The sequence below is a fragment of the Trichoplusia ni genome, chromosome 17 (genome assembly GCF_003590095.1).
Source record: "Trichoplusia ni isolate ovarian cell line Hi5 chromosome 17, tn1, whole genome shotgun sequence".
Classification (NCBI taxonomy): Eukaryota; Metazoa; Arthropoda; class Insecta; order Lepidoptera; family Noctuidae; genus Trichoplusia; species Trichoplusia ni.
The window spans coordinates 8,652,400-8,673,650 of record NC_039494.1 but is presented as its reverse complement, the minus strand read 5'-3'; the positions used below and the strand labels follow the sequence as shown (position 1 = coordinate 8,673,650).

Here is a 21,251-nt window from a genome sequence, read left to right as displayed (position 1 = left end):
TTTTACCTTATTATTATTACTAGCCTGGAATGTCCCACTGCTGGGCAAAGGCCTCCCCACTCTTCTTCCACTTGTCTCTCTCAAGAGCCGCGAGAGACCAGTTCGGTAAGAACGAATCCAGGTCATCTCGCCATCTCCGTCTGGGTCTACCTCACTGACGTTGGTTTTGTGTCACCTCAGAACTTCATAATTAATGCACCTATTATTTTAATTCTCTTTGCATTTAACGTGAAATAGCCGTCAATCAAGTATGGCTCAGTTCTTTTATTTGAAATCGATTGTACATTTCCCAGTGTTTACGAAGCAATTATTGTTCAGCGTCCCTTGTGCGCGATAGATGGCGTTGACATCTATCGCGTTTGAATCGCGCTATGGTTTGTTAAGAAAAATATAAGTGTCAACATTGACAAGAAAAAACAATAAAATGTGTATGCTCTAGAACAGTACACCGAAATTTTATTTTTATCCATAATTCTCACTAGTTTGTCAAAAGAGTGTGAGAGTGTGTATAAAGGTCAACTTCCTTAAATGCCATCTCGGTATTTAACACCCAGGTACCTATGAGGCCACACTCGAATCTCCAGAATATCGTTTCATTGCGATACTGATTTGTAATTCCAGGACGGTTGACTTCGTACAGCGTTTCCCGTATAAGGCACAAAGTTAAAATACTTCTGAAGAGATTTTAACGTGTCACTGAATGACAGCCCTTGAATACCGTTGTACAGTGTTGCAGGCTGGTCCTTACGTGACCCGGTATCAATTTCTTCATTTCGTGCCTATATGGGAAAGACGGAACACTATCTTTAAGGCTCGGCCGCCTGACCGTCAGCCTGTGAATCACCGGGATACATCATGAACTGTGATAGCTAGACAGGAAATTTACAGATAGTGTTAGGGCCGCTTAAAAACAAAAAAAAAAACTTAAGTAACAGTTGCTGCGGTCATAAGTTTGATGGAGGACCAAGAATACTAATAACGTCATCTGAAAAATGGTTTTAATCCATCTTAATTGTTTGGACCCTAATTGCCACTATTCCGCTAGTAGTTTCGCTCTTGAACGATTTTTATTCGTCTTACGGAACTCCTGACAACTGTGAAACCAGCCTAAGCCGTACCTTTTATCAATGAATGAATCTTTTGGGAAATAAACGTTATATTTTATTGTACTTCGATTTTATTGTGTTACAAATCGTATGACCCTTAGTTGGTCCTTCGGGACGAATTCGGAGAATCATCCAGATTTATACGGATAGGAGGACCGAAATCTATTCGTGTGAAAGGGTTTGTAATTTTATTAGCAATTTTAAATCTGTTAATCTGGGGTGTTTTATGGATGGGCGGTTTTTTTTTTATCTTTCAACTGTTACAATAATAAAAATCTTTACGTTCTATCGCTGGGCACAGGCCTCTTCCCATAAAGGGTAAATGATGACTACGCTAGTTCACTGCGGGCGATTTCAGAGTCTAATATTTGGAATACAGGTTTCTTCACGATGTTTTCCATCGCTATTTTGCAGTAGTGTCTTAGAATATTAAGCAAGAAAACATATCTTTGTAAAGCTCATACTGGAACTTTTGCCTGCAAAGAAATCGAAACTGCACCAACTCCATACACAGAAACAAAACCGCGGTAATCTTTCAAATTTCATATAATCGTTTTAATATTAAAGGGGTTGCATAGCTTTCCACTACTGTTAATTTAATAATAGTAGGTTTTTTTTTTGTTATGTCCGTAAGTTGTAAAGAAAATTCCGTTTCATAGACCTTTTCTGACTATATTGGAGTCGACTTCCTGTCTAACGGGATACAGCTAAGTACCAGTGTCTTAAAGAAGTGACTGCCTATCTGACCTCCTCAACCCAGTTACCTGGGCAACACGATACCCCTTAGCCAATCTGGTTATCAGACTATTAAGTTTCTGACTACCCGTGACGACTGTCAAAGATGTATAAAATAACAGCCGGTACACACAATTTAACATGCCTTCCGTAATACGTTATGACAAAACATTATATTAAAACAGTTGCTGGAATTTAGACCTGCAACTATGTGCATAATAATTCAATCTTTGAAACCCTAGTTCACATAAATACTTAGCCCTTTGTTTAGTCCTAGCTACCGCATTAGGTAAAGTAACCTGTAATGGTAGATTAGTGTGATAGTTACATAAATAAATAAAAAGGTCAATAATTGTCATATCAATTGTAGTTTAAACTGTGATCGATCAACTTGTGTAGCTGCAGTTTATGTATTCCCACTTATATGTATGAAACTATTCTATTTAAATCCATAGTTAATTGGTCTAAACTCGCACGTCTCACTAGAAAGTTTCAAACCGAACTGAAGTTGGTCAGAGTTAGGATTTTCGAGTTTTGATCTAGTTTCGTCGAAATTGCTTGGTCTTCTGTAATTTGTACTTTTGCTTAGGTTTATAGATTGCATTTAGATGGTTCATTCTTGGTCCTTTTGATTTGGTCTTTTGGTACAATACTATGTTATAAAATTGATTTTATGTTAGAAACTGGAGTAGAATGGCAGAAAACAGGCTTTTTTATTATATCACCTAACAAAATATAATATTGTAAATTGACATATAGTATGTTGTGACATCACTTATCAGTACACTTTTTACCAGCAAGCGAAGTTATTAGGCTGAATTTCTGCTAAGTTTCAACATCTTTTATGTATTTATCTCTGTATTTCTTGATATTATAAAATAACAAGATAATATGAAATATTTAAAAACCCCCGAAATAAAATTTTCAACCCCCACGAGTTTCTAATTCCATGATCGATTTTTTTTCAAACATGTCTAAGAACACTAGGTAATTATTCACTTTTAATACAAAACAAGATAAAATGCAATAATTCTATTCGTACAGGAGCTATGATGTCACTGACAGACATACGCGAGTTAAAAATATCTATAACAAATTATTCATGACCATCCACGGAACCGGATTTTTAAATAAATATAAAAACGGCTATATCGTAACACGTTTTTACTATTCAAAAACAATAAACTCTTTCTACCAATAAAGCACCTCGAAATGGAATCGGACCGTTTTGTAATCCGTGACGTATGACGTCACACATCCTAGCCAGTCGTTTGCAATGGCTGCCCAATAAGCACTCGACCTATATACAGTTTGCGCGCCAAAATACCCAGTGTTTACTTACATTTTGGGTCAAGCTTTCATTGCATGACATACAAGTATTAATGGAAAAAACTTGTAGAATAAAATCGTTTTTTGTATTTCAGTAAATATAATATATCCTGGGACAACTCACACACGGTTATCTGATCCCAAGCTAAGCAGAGCTTGTGTTATGGTAACCAGACAACTGATAAACTTACTTATATATTTCTAAAGACACCAGAATAAATGATCATGCTCATCACACAACATTCGTCCTGGGCGGGAATCGAACCCACGACCTCCGGTATAGCAGTCAGGGTCACTAACAACTAGACCAACAGGTCCGTCATTACAAATAAATGCGGACAACAACATCACATACATTGTTCTGAACCCAAAGTAAGTTGCTAAAGCACTTGTGTTATGGAATTCAGATATAACGAAAGTACCACAAACACCCAGACCCGAGACAATGTAGAAATGTGAATTTTTACATTGACCCGACCGGGGATCGAACCCGGGACCTCAGAGCTAGCGAGACCTTGAAACCGGTGCGTACGCCGCTCGACCACGGAGGTCGTCATATACAAATACACAACAAATGTAAGCATACTTCAATAACAAGTTAGGTATCGATTTTCTGATAAAATTAATTGTCGGTAAACATCAGCCTAGCCCTTTTCCCAACTATGTTGGGGTCGGCTTCCAGTCTAACCGGATTCAGCTAAGTACCAGTGTTTTACAAGGAGCGACTGCCTATCTGACCTCCTCAACCTCGTTACTTGGGCCACACGATACCCCTTGGCAAGACTGGTTATTAAGCTTTCTAGCTTCTAACTAGCCGTGACGACTGTCAAAGATGAGTAATATAACGTGCCTTCTAAAACACGGAGGAACTCGTTCTGACATAGATGGTCACTCATCCACTGACCGACCGTATTAAGCTTAGATTACTCTGTGACGAATATTGATTGGTCACAGAGTAAGCTAAGTATGTTCAGTTACAGCTTAGCCATAGGTTAATTTAAAGAAAATAATATTTCGCGGGTTTTTTCCCACAATTGATCGATATTCTCAGCATAAGCTTATTATAAGGTTATGCTCTATCGCAAAAAAGGTTTTGTGGTCCACGAATGTTTGTCCTGAGTCTGGGTGTCTTTATGCACGTGACTTGAATGTTTGTGAAACCCCCGCGTCATCAAGATACCTCAGCGCGGAAGCCAATAAAAAAAGTAAAACTAACATATAAAACTAAAGAGTTTGTTTGTTTGTTTGAACGCGCTAATCTCAGGAACTACTGGTCCAAAGAGAAAAAATATTTTTGTGTTGAATAGACCATTCATCGAGGAAGGCTTTAGGCTATAAACCATTACGCTGCGCTTATAGGAGGGAAGATTCAATGGAAAATGTGAAACAAACAGGGCAAGTATAAATCATAACTTATAATCTTCTACCCACGGGGACGAAGTCGCGGGCAACAGCTAGTTAGAACGTAATAAAATATTCTTTATTAAAATTACTGCAGTAAAATGATAAATAATTGTATATGCAAATTCGTTGGACCAAATTTACACGCAAAATAATTCCAAATACAGATACTCATATTAGCGTTGACCCCACAAATTCATGTACCAAGCTGTTACATCGTTTTCAGTTCAAAATAACCAGTTGCCGCTTTGGTTAGCTGTTTGCTGGATATTGCTAACAATTGTGCAGTAAATGTCACACGTTTTCAAGGGTGATTGGAATTCCGTTTTCCCGAAATTTCCCTTGGTTATTGGGAGAACGTGGCGGCATTTTCGTGTTTTCGAGTTGGTCTTTGCATGTATTGGTATGTATCGGAGGACCATGACGTGATAAAAAGCTTTTTGGTCTATGTTATGTTTTTTTTCACGTATGAATGCACTGTGTGATAGATTGGTAATTAAAATGCAATATTCGGAATGTTTGCGAGGTAATGAAACCGCATCTGTGGCACTTTAACTTCTTAATTGATCAACCGATATTAATGAAACTTTATATGTATATCACAGAACCATACTCAATAAATGAGCTATTGAACACCAGAAGAATTTTTCAAATCGGATCAGCAATTCCTGAGATTAGCGCGTTAAAATAAAATGAACAAACAAACTCTTCAGATTAATATTATTAGTGGAGATTACTTTAAGATGTGATAGTAGCCTTTTGATATGTTTCTATGCTAATATTGGTTACTTTGATCTTCATTTTTTTTCCAATTGACTGAATATTTGTAAAAGAACGGATAGTTTAATATTTTCTTTTACATTCCCTTTGATATTTTATTTTGGTTAATATGTAAATAAGGGAGATGGGATATTTTCTATATAAGAGGAGTCAATCGTTTCTAATAATTCCTATGCAAGTATAAAATCCAATTCCATGTTTGGGAAATCCCAGGTGGCAATACTGGACACCTTAATAGTCTTAGTGCAAAGCAGGTTTTTTTATTATTTTGTAACAATTAGTAACAAAATAGTTTTATCCATAAAAAAAAATTTCTTCAGAATAACTTTTCATAAATAAAATAAACAACAGTTTTCAAGACAATATAGATTAAAAATGGCTTTGGAAACGTCAAAAGATTAAACGATCTATTGAAACACTTCAATTATAAGTGAAGTCGTTTTTGTGAACAACTGTCAAAAAACTTATGCTATTAACTATAAGTTTTTAAATTAAGTTAGACAAAGGAAGGATTATTTTAAATGTTTATAAAGTTTAGAATTGCTTTTTTTAAATAACAATATATCGTTTAAATGTTTTTTCTTTTGTTAAAGTTTAATGAAAGTAATGGTAACATAAATTAATAGAAATATCAAATAACTCCTAACCTGAAGGTCTACCACCAAGTTTTATAGTAATATTATTATGATCGTGGCGCGTGACACAATAATAAAACCTTTTCTTAAACCACATGTTCGTAAGTTCTGAGCCTGAGTGTCTAGAAGATACATTTTTACAATCCCACCTGTCCCACTGCTGGGCAAAGGTCTCCGTCTCCTCTTCCCATCTTCCCCTGTCCACGGCAAGCTGTTAACGCCCTCTACGCGTAGATCTAGGATGTGGTATTTTATGGCTTTATGGAATCTAGCCTGATGTTATCTTGACACACCTGTCAGGCTGTCCCACAATCTTGTAACGGGATCAATTGATTTGAATATTTGTTAAGCCCTTCGCGACACTGCCACTTATTTTTTTAGTGCCGAAGTGGCTTTTTGGAAATGATAAAAATTTAATAATGACTTTCGTAAGAATCATTCATTATTACACAATACAACGGTTTACTTACGTGAAGTCCTTTACGGCTCATGATTAAGGACTCCGGTTGGGTCCGAAACTAGTTGGGCTATCCCGATAAATACGCGTGAGTAAACCGTTTTACCTTTTAACAACGTGTCAAGTCAGTCAAAAAAAGGGATAATAGGACCAATATTTCCACAAATAGATCTTTGTTTCGCGACGAGAAAATTTCATTTATACATAGTAAATAAGATTTATGATATTTTTAGTTTTATCTGTTGTTCTTCTTAATAATACAGAATACAACACGAGTTTGATATATAAATTGCATAGAGCCTTAGGGAGGCCAGGCTACTTTTTAACTGGAAAAAAGGTTTTTAAGGGCGGATAATGGGAGTCAAAGTTTAAATAAACCTTTGTTTTTTTTTTTTTTTCTCTGGCCCACTGTTTCTCACTGCTGGGCAAAGGCCTCCCCCAAATCCTTCCACGACTCTCTATTCTGGGCCGCATGGAACCAGCCTGCGCGGTAAGCGTTAAGGTCGTCTCGCCACCGCTTCCTAGGTCGCCCACGACGACACCGTCCATCCGTTGGCTCCCATAGTGTGGTGACTTTGGCCCAACGATCGCTTTCCATGCGGCTAACATGACCTGCCCAATCCCATTTTAACCTGGCAGCCTTTTTGCCGAGTTTTTGTTTTAATTATGGTTAGTAAAATAATGAAATATGTGAACAGTGGTTTTTGAATATTTTGATTTCAAGGAGGGTAATGGGGGTCAAAGTTAATATGTTTTTTTCATGGACTACGGCTTTGAAATTTTTCTGAAAGATTGCTTATTTAATTCAATGAAGAAGTAACTCCGTCTGTATGTCTCTCTCTCTGTAAAATTAAAATCTTCGCGGACGGAGTCGCGGGTAACAGCTAGTACTCTATATTGCCCTGTACATACATTATATTATTTGACGACCTCCGTGGTCGAGTGGCGTACACACCGGTACCTTCGTTGTATCTGAATTCCACAACACAAGTGCTTTAGCAACTTTCTTTGGGTTCAGAACAATGTATGCGATGTTGTCCGCATTTATTATCATACTATAGCTAGAGGTCAGTTTCATTCATATTGTAAGGGATGTATGTCAATATGTCTTTGTTTTCTATTATTCTTCCGTGTGTCCACGAGTGGGGCTGTTCATTGTTTCACGTTTCCATATTATATGACTTTTATATTTAGTGTGACGAGATCTGTATTGAGCTAGTACTGTTTGTTTTTGTTATTTCTGCCTTAAGAAAAGATTGGAGTAAATGTTCGAATCGTTTATAATCATCGGTTCTTTTAGGTTTTTGAACCAATAATATTTTCTTGAACAGTATAGCCTCTCAGAATAATAAAAGACTCCCGAACTAAGAAATTTTAGCCTAATGTCGCAGTTATTTCATAAATAGTCAAGTCACATGCTAAAAGACACCCAGGCTCATAACAAGTATTCGTGAATCACACAAACGCTTATCCTAGTCGGAGATCGAATCCAGGACACGATTTTTTATAGATGTTGAAACAGATGTTGTCCACTTTTCAAATCTACCCAAAATGCACACAAAGTTTCATGAGAATCAGTCGAGCCGTTTTGGAGGAGTTCAATTACGTACAATATGACACGAGAATATAATATATTAGATACCTACAGAGTTTAAATAAGTAGATCTTAACACACTCAATTAAGTAGCCTTTGACAAAAAGGTCGAGATCCCTTTTCAGAGAAATAGGTTTAGTATAATAAATGACCTTAGAATAACTGATTGGCCTGCTTCAGATAAGGCCTCTGAAATTAATGTAATAGGCCTAACTTTGAATAATGTTTTATTATTAGATTTTTAGTTTCATTGTTTTACATTTGTTTTCATTGTTACTGTGTATAGATAGAGTTATTTTAGAAATTTATTAATCTGATATAGGTACAGTAATAGGGATGATGACTGGGTATAAAAAGAAAAAATCTCATTAGTCCCTCAGTTAGATATTTGACAAGTATGAGACACATATTTATTCCTTTTTCAGAAAAACTAGAATTGACAAAGATTAACTGCTTTAAAGTTTAGGAGAGGGGGCTTGCTTATCGTTACGATAGAGTAAAATTTATACTCAATCGTGACGTCACGAGTAAGGTTCATTCACTGTAATTTGGTTAATTTATGTTTGCGGGACAAATTAAAAAATACGTATCCATTATGATACAAAAAAACTACAAGACAGACACTGTAAAAAAAAAATTGTCATCATCCCTATTTGAGTATATGGCATATTGCAGTTATTTTTAGGGTAACGTACCGAAAGGGTACAGGCGGAACCGTATTACTGAGAGTACGCTGTCTGTCTATTCGTCTCCAGGCCGTATCTCAAGAACCGTGATAGCTAGATAGATTAAATTATCATATGATGTATTTTGATTTGACTATAACAACAAGTATTAAAAAACGGAAGCGTCATAAAGTTTGGCGGCAAATCAATTTATTAAAACTGACCCTGAATTATTTTGGTACACAACCGATTCGTATTTCGTGAGTTGTTTTTTTTTTAATTACCTATTATTTACCGACACCGAAAGCTATTTTATTTGTAACCCTGGATCAAAAGACATTTTGACGTTGACACTCACATATTTGGCATGGATTGAACCAAATCTGCGCGAAAGGCTTCCCGAGTGTTGCCAAGGAATATTTATCTATTTAGTCGATTTTAGTCTGTATTTTTTTTCTATTATGATATCTGTTTAGTTTATTTTTTACACCTTATTTAATTCTTGCCCCAGCAGACGTCATCGCTTTAGCTTCGGCTCTCGCTGAAAATCAGCGCTGAGGCTTTTGTCCTGTACAGGGTCTCAGCATTATGCTGAGCAAGGGCCGTTTCACGTGGGGTGTGACACATATTTCCCATTACTGTTTTTTAATTGTAACTCGTCTTTTCTTATTTCTAACGACTGCATTTTTTTTTTATTATTTATGTTTATTGTTTGTAAGGCTGTGTCACACGCGTGCGTGAATAAACGTATTTTCTTTCTTTTCTTTCTTTCCAAAAGAGGATCGGTATTTGGTTGATGTGTCTGTTTATCTGTGGCATCAAAGATCTTGAGCGGATGGAGCAATTTGGTTTACCGTTTGCCATCGGCGGTTGATAACCTTTTTTTTTTTGTTATTTAAAATACCTACAATCTTAATACCCAAGACTTTGACATCACATTCTTATCTCAAAAACTTACCTAAGTTTTTGGGTCAAAATAACTACCCAAAGCTAATAAGAACTTACTTCACGTAACCATAACTTGAAATTCAAACTATCCATGTTGGCAAGGTACTGAAATTCCTGAAATAACTGAAATGTTTTCTTTCCTGGACTGGCCGCCATATTTCAATTCTTCTGACAGCTGTGTTGGATTCCAAAAGTGTTTCTGTTTTGCGTTTTCTACTGAAACATGAAAAGGGTTGAATAGAAAGTACATTAAAACCAGTTAAAAGCAAGTTGGACTCGTGAATGTAAGGTTCCGTAAAAAAGAAAGTTTCAAGAGAAAACGGCTACTCATCAAATTTATCACTGTACCAAGCATTGCTTAACTTCAATTTTGATTTGAACTGTTTTGATGTTATAAGTACATCATCGGTGTTATAAGTACAACTGTTTAGCTATTACAGTTCATGAGATACAGCCTGGTTATCGACGGTTGGACAGAAGGACAGAACAACAGACTGCGGAACCATACTTATAAGGATCCGTTTTGCCCACAAGTGGACTAGATAAAGAAAAGGCTTGAGCAGCAATTGCAAACGACAGAAAATTTTGGAAGGGGAAGGGGAGGCCTATGCCCAACAGTGGGATATAAAACTGGATATTTAAAACCCAAAAAGGAATAGAATTCACACTTTTTATTTCTAATCTGCCGTTATTCAGGAAGCCAAATGTCATTCCTATGGACAAAGACTGGAAAGAAACGAACAACTTTCTTAAAATAAAAAAGCGCCGCGTCTGCTCATGATTAAGGACTCCGGTTGGGTCCGAAACTAGTCGGGCACTAAAGATAAATACGCGTGAGTAAACCATTACATCATTTAATAATGGATCATTCTCACGATAGTTACTATCAAAATATCAATTATTACAACTCATAAAACTATTCACATGTAATCCACACTAAGACTCACAAAAAGCAAGCTTAACACCTACACATAAGGTTCATTTTGATATCAAAGTGATATGAATGGGATATAAAGTTTCACAAATCTGAACTCTTACACGTTGCTATAAGGTTTATTTTAGTGTAACAACGTCAGATGTGTGGTGAACTATATAGTTAGGGGTTTTAAGAGCTGAGGTCTGAAATATGGTTCAATCAGAGAAAGCTGTTGGACTATTGTCTGGGTATAAAAACATTTTTATCTGGCCTACATTTCAAAATTTTTCGTTCCTGAGAAATATTGTCTATCTTTTGATTAAGAAATACTAGATTTTTGCTGCAATACTGTCGGTTTTAACTAAAATATTGGCATATTGGAAGATTACAATGAGTTTTTGCAAAGCTAAGATTTAAATAAAGCTGATGTGCATAAAACACTGATTAAGTGCAAGCTGGGCTCGTCACTTTAAGGGTTCCGTAGAAATACGATGAAGAAAAATAAATTTGCTATCACTTATCACATTTATGACTGGTACCAATCATTGGTGGACCCCAATTTTCATTTTTATTTAATGTTTACAGAATACGTAAAAAAAAAGAAATAAATAATAATAATAAATGCGGACAACATCACATACATTGTTCTGAACCCAAAGTAAGTTGCTAAATAATAATAATAATAAAACTTTATTTTCAGACATAACATCCATAGAGTTAAAATTATACACAAGCAGTTACTTACAATACAAATAAAATAAAAACGAGAAGTTTAAAATTAAAATTAAAAAACAAAACACTTACTTTACAATACAATAAAAACGAGAAAATTAAAAAAACAAAACACTTATTTTACATATCTGAATGACGGTCTGTGAGTCGTCATCCAGTGCCACATGATAGGGCTGTCAACCCTACTGGCCACAGTAGCAACGAGATTGTTGGAGCTGTCGCGCACTCGCCGCATCAGGGACGCTATTCGTGAGCGTATTATACAGTGAAAATCAGGTATACCTGCCTCGGCAAACATCCCTGATGCACTGCAAAAGCGCGGCAGCCCCACCATAACCCGATACGCGTCATTATATTGGACTCGCAGGGCACTGTACGAGCTCTGTGTATAGCGGACCCATAGGGCCGTATAGGCCCATAGGGCACGTGTACAGCGACTGGCAATACGAACGAAACAATGTTTTCTTGACATCCGCTGAACATCGCGCAAACCTACGGGCCAACATATTACACCTAACTGTCAATGCCCTACGCTCCCTCTCAATGTCCATATCATCTGTTAAATTATCGGTGACCCAATGTCCCAGGTATTTAAAACGTGTGACTCTAGACAACTCGACGCCCGCCAGTGTAACTGGCGGCACATCGTCGTAAGTCTTATTTCCGGCCTTGAACACCATGAGTTCACTCTTCACGGCGTTATACCTGAGTCCGTGAGCCACCGCATAATCTTCACAGATTCGGACGAGCCTTCTCATAGCACTGATTGATGGGCTCAGCAGCACCATATCGTCGGCATAACTAATATTGTTGACACACTGCCCGTCGACAGAACATCCAATACTGGCACTGCTGAGCTCACAAATCAGTCGGTTAACATACAGGTTGAAAAGCTTGGGCGAGCTCAACCCACCCTGCCTCACCCTGCATTCCAACCTGTATGGCTCCGATAACACTCCTCCCCACCGAACATAATTGTACTGGTTACCGTACCAGTATTTTAAAATACTTATGAGTTCCTTTGGAAGACTCGTGTCCTCCGACAGTTTCTTCCAAAGACACTCATACGAGACTAAATCAAAAGCCTTGGAAAGGTCAAGGAAACAGGCATATACAGGTGTTTTCCTACTGGTGTAGTATTGGACAGTATGTTTTAGACAGAGGATAGCTGCCTCGGTTGATAGTTTCTTCCTAAAACCGAACTGGGCGTCATGCAGATTTAGATATTTATCTAACTGTTTACTAATCATACTGTCCAATACCTTAGCCACAACTGTCGCCAAAGAGATAGGTCTATAGTTGTCCTTAGCACTCGCATCTCCAGTCTTGTTTTTAACTATCGGGACCACAATTGTTTTCATTAGATCCACTGGTAGATACGAGTGACTTGTACAGATGCTAAAGAGCATAGCAAGCACCCTTGCTATATGCTTACCTGCATGCCGTAGGTGTTCCACACTTAAGTTATCATGGCCCGGTGACTTACCCCTCTTTAAGCAACGAATAGCATTAGCTACGTCGCTAGCTGAGAACCTGATAAGCTGCGACCCCGACCCCTCCAAGACTCCCAATGCATCTGATGACGGACCTAACGGAGACTTAACCTGGAAAGATGCCATAAAAAGGCTGGCAATTTCACTGAGTTCACTGACCCCTTCTACACAAACAGGCAGACTAGTCCTTGGATTCAAACTCTTAGTGTTCTTCCAAAAGCCACTAAAATTTTTACTACTGTGTTGATTTGCAATTATGTTCATTTTCACTTGATCATTATTATTTTGTACCCATTTTAACTTATTCTTAAATAACTTTTTACTTTCTGTCATTTTTTCATATAGAAAACCATTTGTTGGTCTACCACATAAGGTCCAGTTTAAAAAATCAGCTCGAGCCTGTTTGTGAAGTTCAACAACATACTTATTCCAGCCTGGTTTATGACACCTTCTGCGCTTAATTTCTGTATTATGATTAATTTTAGCTGCCCTACAAAGTGTCTCTATAATGTCCCTGTATAACTTATCAATAACATTACGGTGACTAAAATTATTACACTTACTACTAGCACAATATGTTAATTCAGGAGGAAAATCGATACTTCTAAGATGAATATTACAGTATTTCGTGTATTGTTCTATTTGCTTTAAGTCTCTGGTCCCCCAAACAACTTTATTTATTTGTGGCAATGTTGTATCTATTTTTAACCTTAGAATATTCAGATCACATTTGATTATTAAAGGTAAATGATCGGACCATGAAACGTCATACAATACATTAATGTCAATAATAGAGTTGAACGCTGCTTCTGTCACAACACAATGATCCAACCAGCTGGTTGTGGCATGTGCGTCACTAACGAAGGTATAAGTGCCTGAATCTAAACCTAGCAAAGTTAAATCAGCGCATCGCCAGTGTACTTCGCTCGCTAAAGCACTTGTGTTATAGAATTCAGATACAACGAAGGTACCACAAACACCGAGACCCGAGACAATGTAGAAATGTGAATTTTTACATGTCCCGATCGGGGATCGAACCCGGGACCTCAGAGCTAGCGACACCTTGAAACCGGTGCGTACGCCACTCGACCACGGAGGTCGTCAATGTAACCCGGTTAATTCTATACACCCTAGTAATATAGGCTTACGGACAGGCAATAGTATTAGGGATTCATTTTTGCCCTTTGAGTATGACAGTCTACAAACAGCTAGACATATCGGTACTGTGCCTGCATCGAACCTCCATATAAGTCCAATATAACCGCAACTTCATAACGGGTGAATCTTGATCATACCTTAAACCTTTCTCGCAAGATTTATTCTGACAAAAATCTCATAACTTTCAATTTATTCTAATAGATGGCGCTTATATCCAAGCTTCCATACACCGTAGATTTTATATAGTCTAAAGTATATAATAAACCTTGTTATCACGCTCAGTAGTAAAACCATTTTTTATCTGATCCGGAAAGATACAAACTTGTAATTGAAAGCAGTTTCAAGGAAAGTCGGGCTATAAAGCACAAGGTTTCTGAATAAATCTGAATTTCGTTGGAGTTTGCAAGAGATCGGTTGTGGTGTTAGCGAAATGGCGATAGGTATGTGACAGTATACGTGCTGTTTAGAGCGACAGCTAGCATTTTTTAGGATCACTTTTAGAATTAGATTTTTGTTTTTCTACTTTGGGAGTCCGCAACTGGAGTTATTAAGTTTAAAGTTTTAAATGTAGATACCTGAAAAGAAATATCTATTTATTTGGGTTTTGTTTGAAACTAGCTATTCTGATATGTCAACGTTTTTGCTATCGCTTAGTATTGTATGTAAGATAATTCCCAGACGTTCTGGGTCAAAACGATTCTGTACCAATAGCCGAGTGGTTGAGGTCACCACGCCAAACGCATCGACTTAGGACAAGCTTTCATGGATCAAAAGGCGAGGATCAAGCCTTTTGATCCATGAATGCTTGTCCTGATCCGAACTGCTGTCTATCTCACCTTCAAAGCAAATTTTTGGTTGAAAACATTATCCCATTATAAGAGAAAATTGAAAAATAACTTATGAACCAACGCCACACATGTATTTGAATTCCATACAAAAAATATATATTACGTTATTTAGTTTCGATTGTGACTTCTACGCCTTTTATTTTTAATGACCTTAGACAGCCTTGCAAGGTCCAAACAAGGCCTTTTTCCAGTCCATTACAAATAAAACTTGAATTGTAACTCTAAGTTAATGAAGTCATTGCTTTAACGGGTCGAAATAGGGTTGTGCCTTCTGAAATAATTATAATTATATTTATTTAAGAAGAATGAATAGTTGTTGAAGTTTTGTTTGAGAAAGACGATTAAATAATCTTCGATTAAATTTTATGTCTTGGGTTCCATTTTCTTATGGTAAAGGCATAAAAACCTATAAATAAAGCTCTGTTATTTGTTCTTTTGTCATCAAACTGTATCTCGTGAACCGACATAGTTCAACAATTAATTTTAAAAGTAAAAAACAGCAGCCTATAACAATTTAATCAATTCTTTATGCAAACAACCAAAATACAATTACATTATTATTTTTTTCTTAATGAATTTGTTACTGTCATAGATAAAGTCATACTGCTGCATTGGTCCGCCTGCGCACTTACTAATACCTTCAAAAAGGTCAACCAAAAATTACATTCAAATCCGTCTAGCCGTTTAGGAAAAGTTCAGAACCATAGATACGTGCAGTTGAATTCTTAAAGACATTAGGATGTGGGTTCAAAAATATCAATGATGCAAGCAAACCCGCAGGCTCTTACAAGTGCGTTATAAATTCTCCTAGCTTTCCCTTAGTTTATCACCAATAAAATAGTTTTAGTCATATTCAATCTTAATAATCTTTGAGAGTTGGTGGACTTGCTTAAACTTTACACTTTATGACGCCAGTCACTTGAGACGAAATCTCAAACTTTAGCATAAATTTAAGCCTTTATAGTTATAGTTTGGTATTTAATTAGGTAGGTATATATAATAAGTTACAAAAGATTGTGGTACAGTGATGTTTATCAGTGACAATTTTCTATTATGCTATCATCGTGTTTCTTAAATTGTGGGTCCCGGTTGTTATTCCTACATCTTTGACAGTCGTTACAGGTAGTCAGAAGCTAGAAAAAGTCTGACATCAAGTCTAACCAAGGGGTGTCGTGTTGCCCCGGTAACTGGGTTGAGGAGGGTGGAGGAGATGATGATGATGATGATGAATCTCACTGTCTCAAAAACACTTTTTGTATCTTTTTGAATACATTTTTTTTATCTAACATATGTAGGTTTAACATGACTTTCAATTGACAAATATTGTGTAATGTCTGATAAATATCTATCAGACAAAGCGATGATTTCTATGGACATATTTTACCGAAGTCACAAGAAGAATTTTGAAGTAATCACTCAATTGAAACAAAGTACTTTTGGGCCATTTCCAAAATACTGCAAATGAATACAAAACAATTTCTTTTCAGGTGTGTGAAAACATTCTGCTAACTGAAGCAAAGAAATTTCAAACAAAAACAACGAAATACTGTGTCTGTGATAATTGAGAGAAAAACCAACCTTTTGTTGTTGACTTAAAGTATATTTTCGCGTGTTATCTGTTGCGATAAAGCGTTCGATGTTGGGTTGCCAATATAAAAAGTAAGTGTTACCATCACAAATAATAAAAAAAAGTAATTTAAAATTCAAATCAGTGTTATTTTTAAAGTGTTATAATAAAATCAAAATTAAATAAATTGTTAAGTTTTTTTAACGTTAGTTATTATCAAGTGTTGCCAGTGATTTTAATTGGTTTTTGTGTGGAATAGTGACGTCACAGGAATCAACAATGACCAAGAACTTTTTGACCGTGAGCAACATTGTGAACGAAGGCATAAAGGGGAGCAAGATCTCTAAACTTGGACTATCCAAGTACCTGTCGCAATCACTGTAAGTATAAACACGTTATTTTTAACCGATATAAAAAATGAGGAGTTTATTTTTCCAAAATATCCTCTAGGGTCCCACTGTAAAGCACAAGTCTCTCCAAGGAGTAAAATCAGAACTTTATATCAAAACGAGACCTAGATTCTTTTAAAAAATGAGGAATTTATTGACATACCTGCCGGACTAAAAATACATCGAGTCCTGTCTGTGGCTTAAATTGCAAATATTATACAATTCACAATGCGTTTCTAGTTTATCTTTAAGTAATAAAGATACAATAGAATAGAATAATATAGCATGGTAAGACAGCAATAAACGCGACGTTGTAGCCACCGTGTCTTTATAGAACCTCCTTAAAGCTATAAACTACGGAATAATCTAGAAATTTTGTAGCTAGAACTATAAAATTGGATTTATTGACGTTGGTATCGAGGTCACTATTTCTTAGAAACATCTACATCTCGACTTCATAAGACGATATCAAAAATGTCTTTGACAGTCAGCTGTTCGGTTATTGGATTTTTATTTATTCTTTTTTATGTTAGTTTGTGTTGGACTAGCTCAGAAACGTAGCTTGATCTGCGTAATTTGCTTTTTCGTGTTTATTGTGGTAACCATCGTTAGATGAATGGTGAATGGTGAAAAAAAATATGAGTGACCATCTTTGTCAATTTAATTTGAAACTTGCTCTTTATAAACCAACTAGACTGAGTAGTAATACTTGCATAGACAACTTTGCGCATAGTTATAAAAAAGACTGCAAAGCATATATCATAGACTTAATTCTATCTGATCACACATCTCAACTGCTCAAAGTACCTATTGTCAAAACATGTAAGCTAAATTATTGGAAAACACAAACACGTGATCTTTCTTCGGGTAACTTGGTTTTGTTTAAAACTCATCTTAGTTGCTTATCATTTATACAAACATACAATGCAAAAGATGCGAATATAGCGTATGATAGTTTTATAGATGATTTTTTATTATTTTATGAGTTATGCTTCCCTTTAAAACTTATAACAATAAAAACAAATAAAAAACCTAAATGGATATCTCGAGGAATCAAAATATGTAGCCAAAAGCAAAGAAAATTACTTTGGGCATATAGACTAAAACCTAATACTACAAACAAAGATAATTTAAAAAAATATACTATTCTTTACAAAAAAATAATACGTCTAACGCAGAGAGCTCAAAATAATAACTTTATAAATAATTCCCACAATAAATCGAAAGCTGCTTGGCAAGTCATCAATAAATCACAATTTAATCTGCCGCAAGAAATGATTATGTCCTTAAAAATAAACAATGAAAATATAACACATCCCACAGATATAGCAAATATATTCAATAACTATTTTGTGGATGTCATTGAAAGTAATGTTGATACCAGTGCTATTTCGGCTAATAATTATAATGAAACTATGAAAAATTTAACATCTCAGTCATTGTTTATGCAGCCTGTATTACCTACTGACATAATAAACGTTATACGTGGTCTTAAAAATACAAATACAGTCGGTGATGATGGCATATCTACTGTTGTCATTAAACATGTCAAAGATGTTATAGCGGAACCACTAGCTCATATTATTAACTTATGCATCACGGATGGCATATACCCTGAGAGACTAAAAAAATCTATAATTAAACCGTTATTTAAAAAAAATGATAAATCTGATCCAAAAAATTATAGACCTGTTGCAAAAATACCAGTTTTCTCAAAAGTTTTCGAAAAAATTATCTATAACTCAGTGTACAGTTACTTTGAAAAATATAAATTATTTTGTAATGAGCAAAAAGGGTTCAGAAAAAATACTACTATTAACATGGCGTTATATGACCTACTATCTAGCGTTATGACATGTGTTGATGAAAAAATTCCTGTTTGTGCAATTTACACTGACATGACCAAAGCTTTCGATTACGTTGACCATAATCTTCTTCAAAAAAAACTGCATGAATACGGTATCAGAGGCAATGTTTTAAATCTTTTAAAATCGTACCTAAGTGATAGAGTTCAAAGCACAGAAATTACTAGGTTATGCCTAAAAACTAATTCAATTACTAGATATGTCTCTCAACCTAGACATATTAAATATGGCGTGGCCCAAGGGAGCGTACTGGGACCATTACTTTTTTTAATATATATATAAATGTATAATATTTTTTAATATATATAAATGACCTGCCCAGAGTTACATCACACAAAATGGTCCTTTTTGCAGATGATAGTACTGCTATTATAAAATGCACTGATCCGAATAATTATCAAAATGATATTAATAATTGTTTAAGTGACATAATTAACTGGCTTAAAAATAACAATTTAGTAATTAATTTAAATAAAACTAAAATAATGAATTTTCATCAAAAACGTAAAAATCCCATAGTTAGTATAAACTACAACAATTACAAAATAGAAGAAGTAAATCATGCTAAATTTTTAGGTATCATGGTGGACAACAAACTGATGTGGAAGCCTCATATTCAGGAAGTTTGCTTGAAATTAAATAAATCTGCATATGCACTATTTCAGCTGTCTAAGAAAGTAAATATGCAGACACTTCTAACTGCCTATCATGGCTTGGTTGCTTCAGTTCTTCGATTTGGCTTGATTTTCTGGGGGCAGTCGACTGATAGAGAGCTTATTTTCAAAATGCAAAAAAGATGTATACGTTCAATGTGTGGCTTAAAAACTACAGACTCCTGTCAACCTCATTTTGTGGATTTAAAAATATTAACAGTACCCTCAATGTACATTTATGAAACTGCTGTATTCATTAAAGATAATCCTCAGCTATTTCAAAGATTATGTGATGTAAAGAAAAATCCAATGCGTTCCCAATATTCTAACCAATTATGTCATATAAAATGTAAAACGGCTTTAATGAAAAAAAGCTTTTTTGGTAATGCATCAAAAATTTATAATAAAATACCAGATGGCATAAAAAAAATGCCCTTAATAAAGTTTAAAAAAAATCTAAACTCACTACTTATTGAAAAATGTTACTATGCAGTGGATGATTTCCTAAACGTTTCATTTTAATTATTATTGTATTCTTTTATTTTCTCTTAATTTTATTTTCTATTGTATGTTTCAAATTCATTTGTATGGCTTAAATAGTACCTAAAAATGTATAAATCTTTACTTAATTTGTTATATTTGTACGCCTTCATGGCAAAACATAGCGCTCCTTATGTATCTTTAACACCAGCATTTAATGTACCTATGTTTAACAAATAAATATTCTTGATTCTTGTCATAACGAGTTCCTCCGTGTTTCGGAAAGCACGTTAAATTGTAGGTACCGGCTGTTATTCCTACACCTTTGACAGTCGTTACAGGTAGTCAGAATCTTGAAAAGTCTGACAACCAGTCTAACCAAGGGGTATCGTGTTGCCCAGGTAACTGGGTTGAGGAGGTCAGATAGGCAGTCGCTCTTTGTAAAACACTGGTACTCAGCTGAAACCGGTTATACTGGAAACCGACCCCAACATATTTGGGAAAGGGCTAGGCCGATGATGATGCCTCGATGTTCAAAAATAATTTGAACAACGATGAAGGATGGTGTTAAAAATTTAGCGTGAGACAACGCATGGATAGCCAAATGGTTCAGATAAAAACGCCAAAATCACCGTGAGCGATGTGTTTCAGGTTAAAATAAAAGCGTAGGACTTTTGTCTTTTTTGCTGTGACCTTGTAGTCCACAAATATACATAGCCTGTGCTGTAACAAATTCTACATATTGCGGAATGCAAATAAATTAAATGAATACTGCATTTGTTCATTATTTTTCATGATTTTTAGAATACATCTTCCAAAACCTTTATCATTATGAGAATGGCAAAAATATGTTTTAAATTAAGGACAGAAAAAAATAAGTTAAACTTGAAATGAAATTTGAATTTGACGAATGGTACAGGGACAGTAGACGTACCGAATAAGAAGACCATTCTTAGTAATGAGATAATTGACAAGGTCATCATTTGAATTTTTGTGCGACCTTGATGCTCGAAGGACAGCTAGAACTAAAATAAAATGCTTGGGGTTGTTGAACTTTGCCAGTGAGTGAAAGAACTTAACGTTAGCCTTTTTCTTTGTCACGTTGGTATCTTAATTTTAAAAGTAAGCTATTTTATTTAAATTAATAATTAGAACGTTTTTCTTCTCTATGTTTGAGCAATTTTGGGATATACCCAAAATTGTATAGATTATACTATTTTTAACGTCAAGTTCGCACTTGACTTGCTAGACTCGTGACTCGGCTTAAAATTTGCAGACATCGAATTGATGACAGTACCAATCGTTCCTTAACCTGGTTGCTTAGTTTATTTTTTGCTGTACTGGTAACAGAAACACATCATGAGTGAAAGTTTAACTACCAAACGCCTGATCCAGACCAATGACATAAAATAGAGCCTTTGTTAAAGCGTTTGGTTTTAAGCCTTTTTGAACAAAACCAGCAGTGGAGTGATGATCTGCGCAAGATGTCTGGCAGGAGCT

The 21,251-nt window shown here is 35.6% G+C and overlaps 1 protein-coding gene across 5 annotated transcripts in view; it reads left to right on the top strand.

Moving 5' to 3' along the window:
• LOC113502550 (synaptotagmin-7) overlaps positions 1-21,251 on the top strand; it is a 507,062-nt gene that overhangs the window by 249,890 nt on the left and 235,921 nt on the right. The window contains exons 2-3 of one of the 5 annotated variants that reach the window (XM_026884162.1): positions 16,285-16,456; positions 16,624-16,744. The exons of the other annotated variants lie outside the window; for them this stretch is intronic. Of the exons in view, the coding sequence (XP_026739963.1) occupies position 16,456; positions 16,624-16,744 (122 nt within the window). The 5' untranslated portion in view covers positions 16,285-16,455. The remainder of the gene's footprint in view (positions 1-16,284; positions 16,457-16,623; positions 16,745-21,251) is intronic. 5 annotated transcript variants of the gene reach the window in all.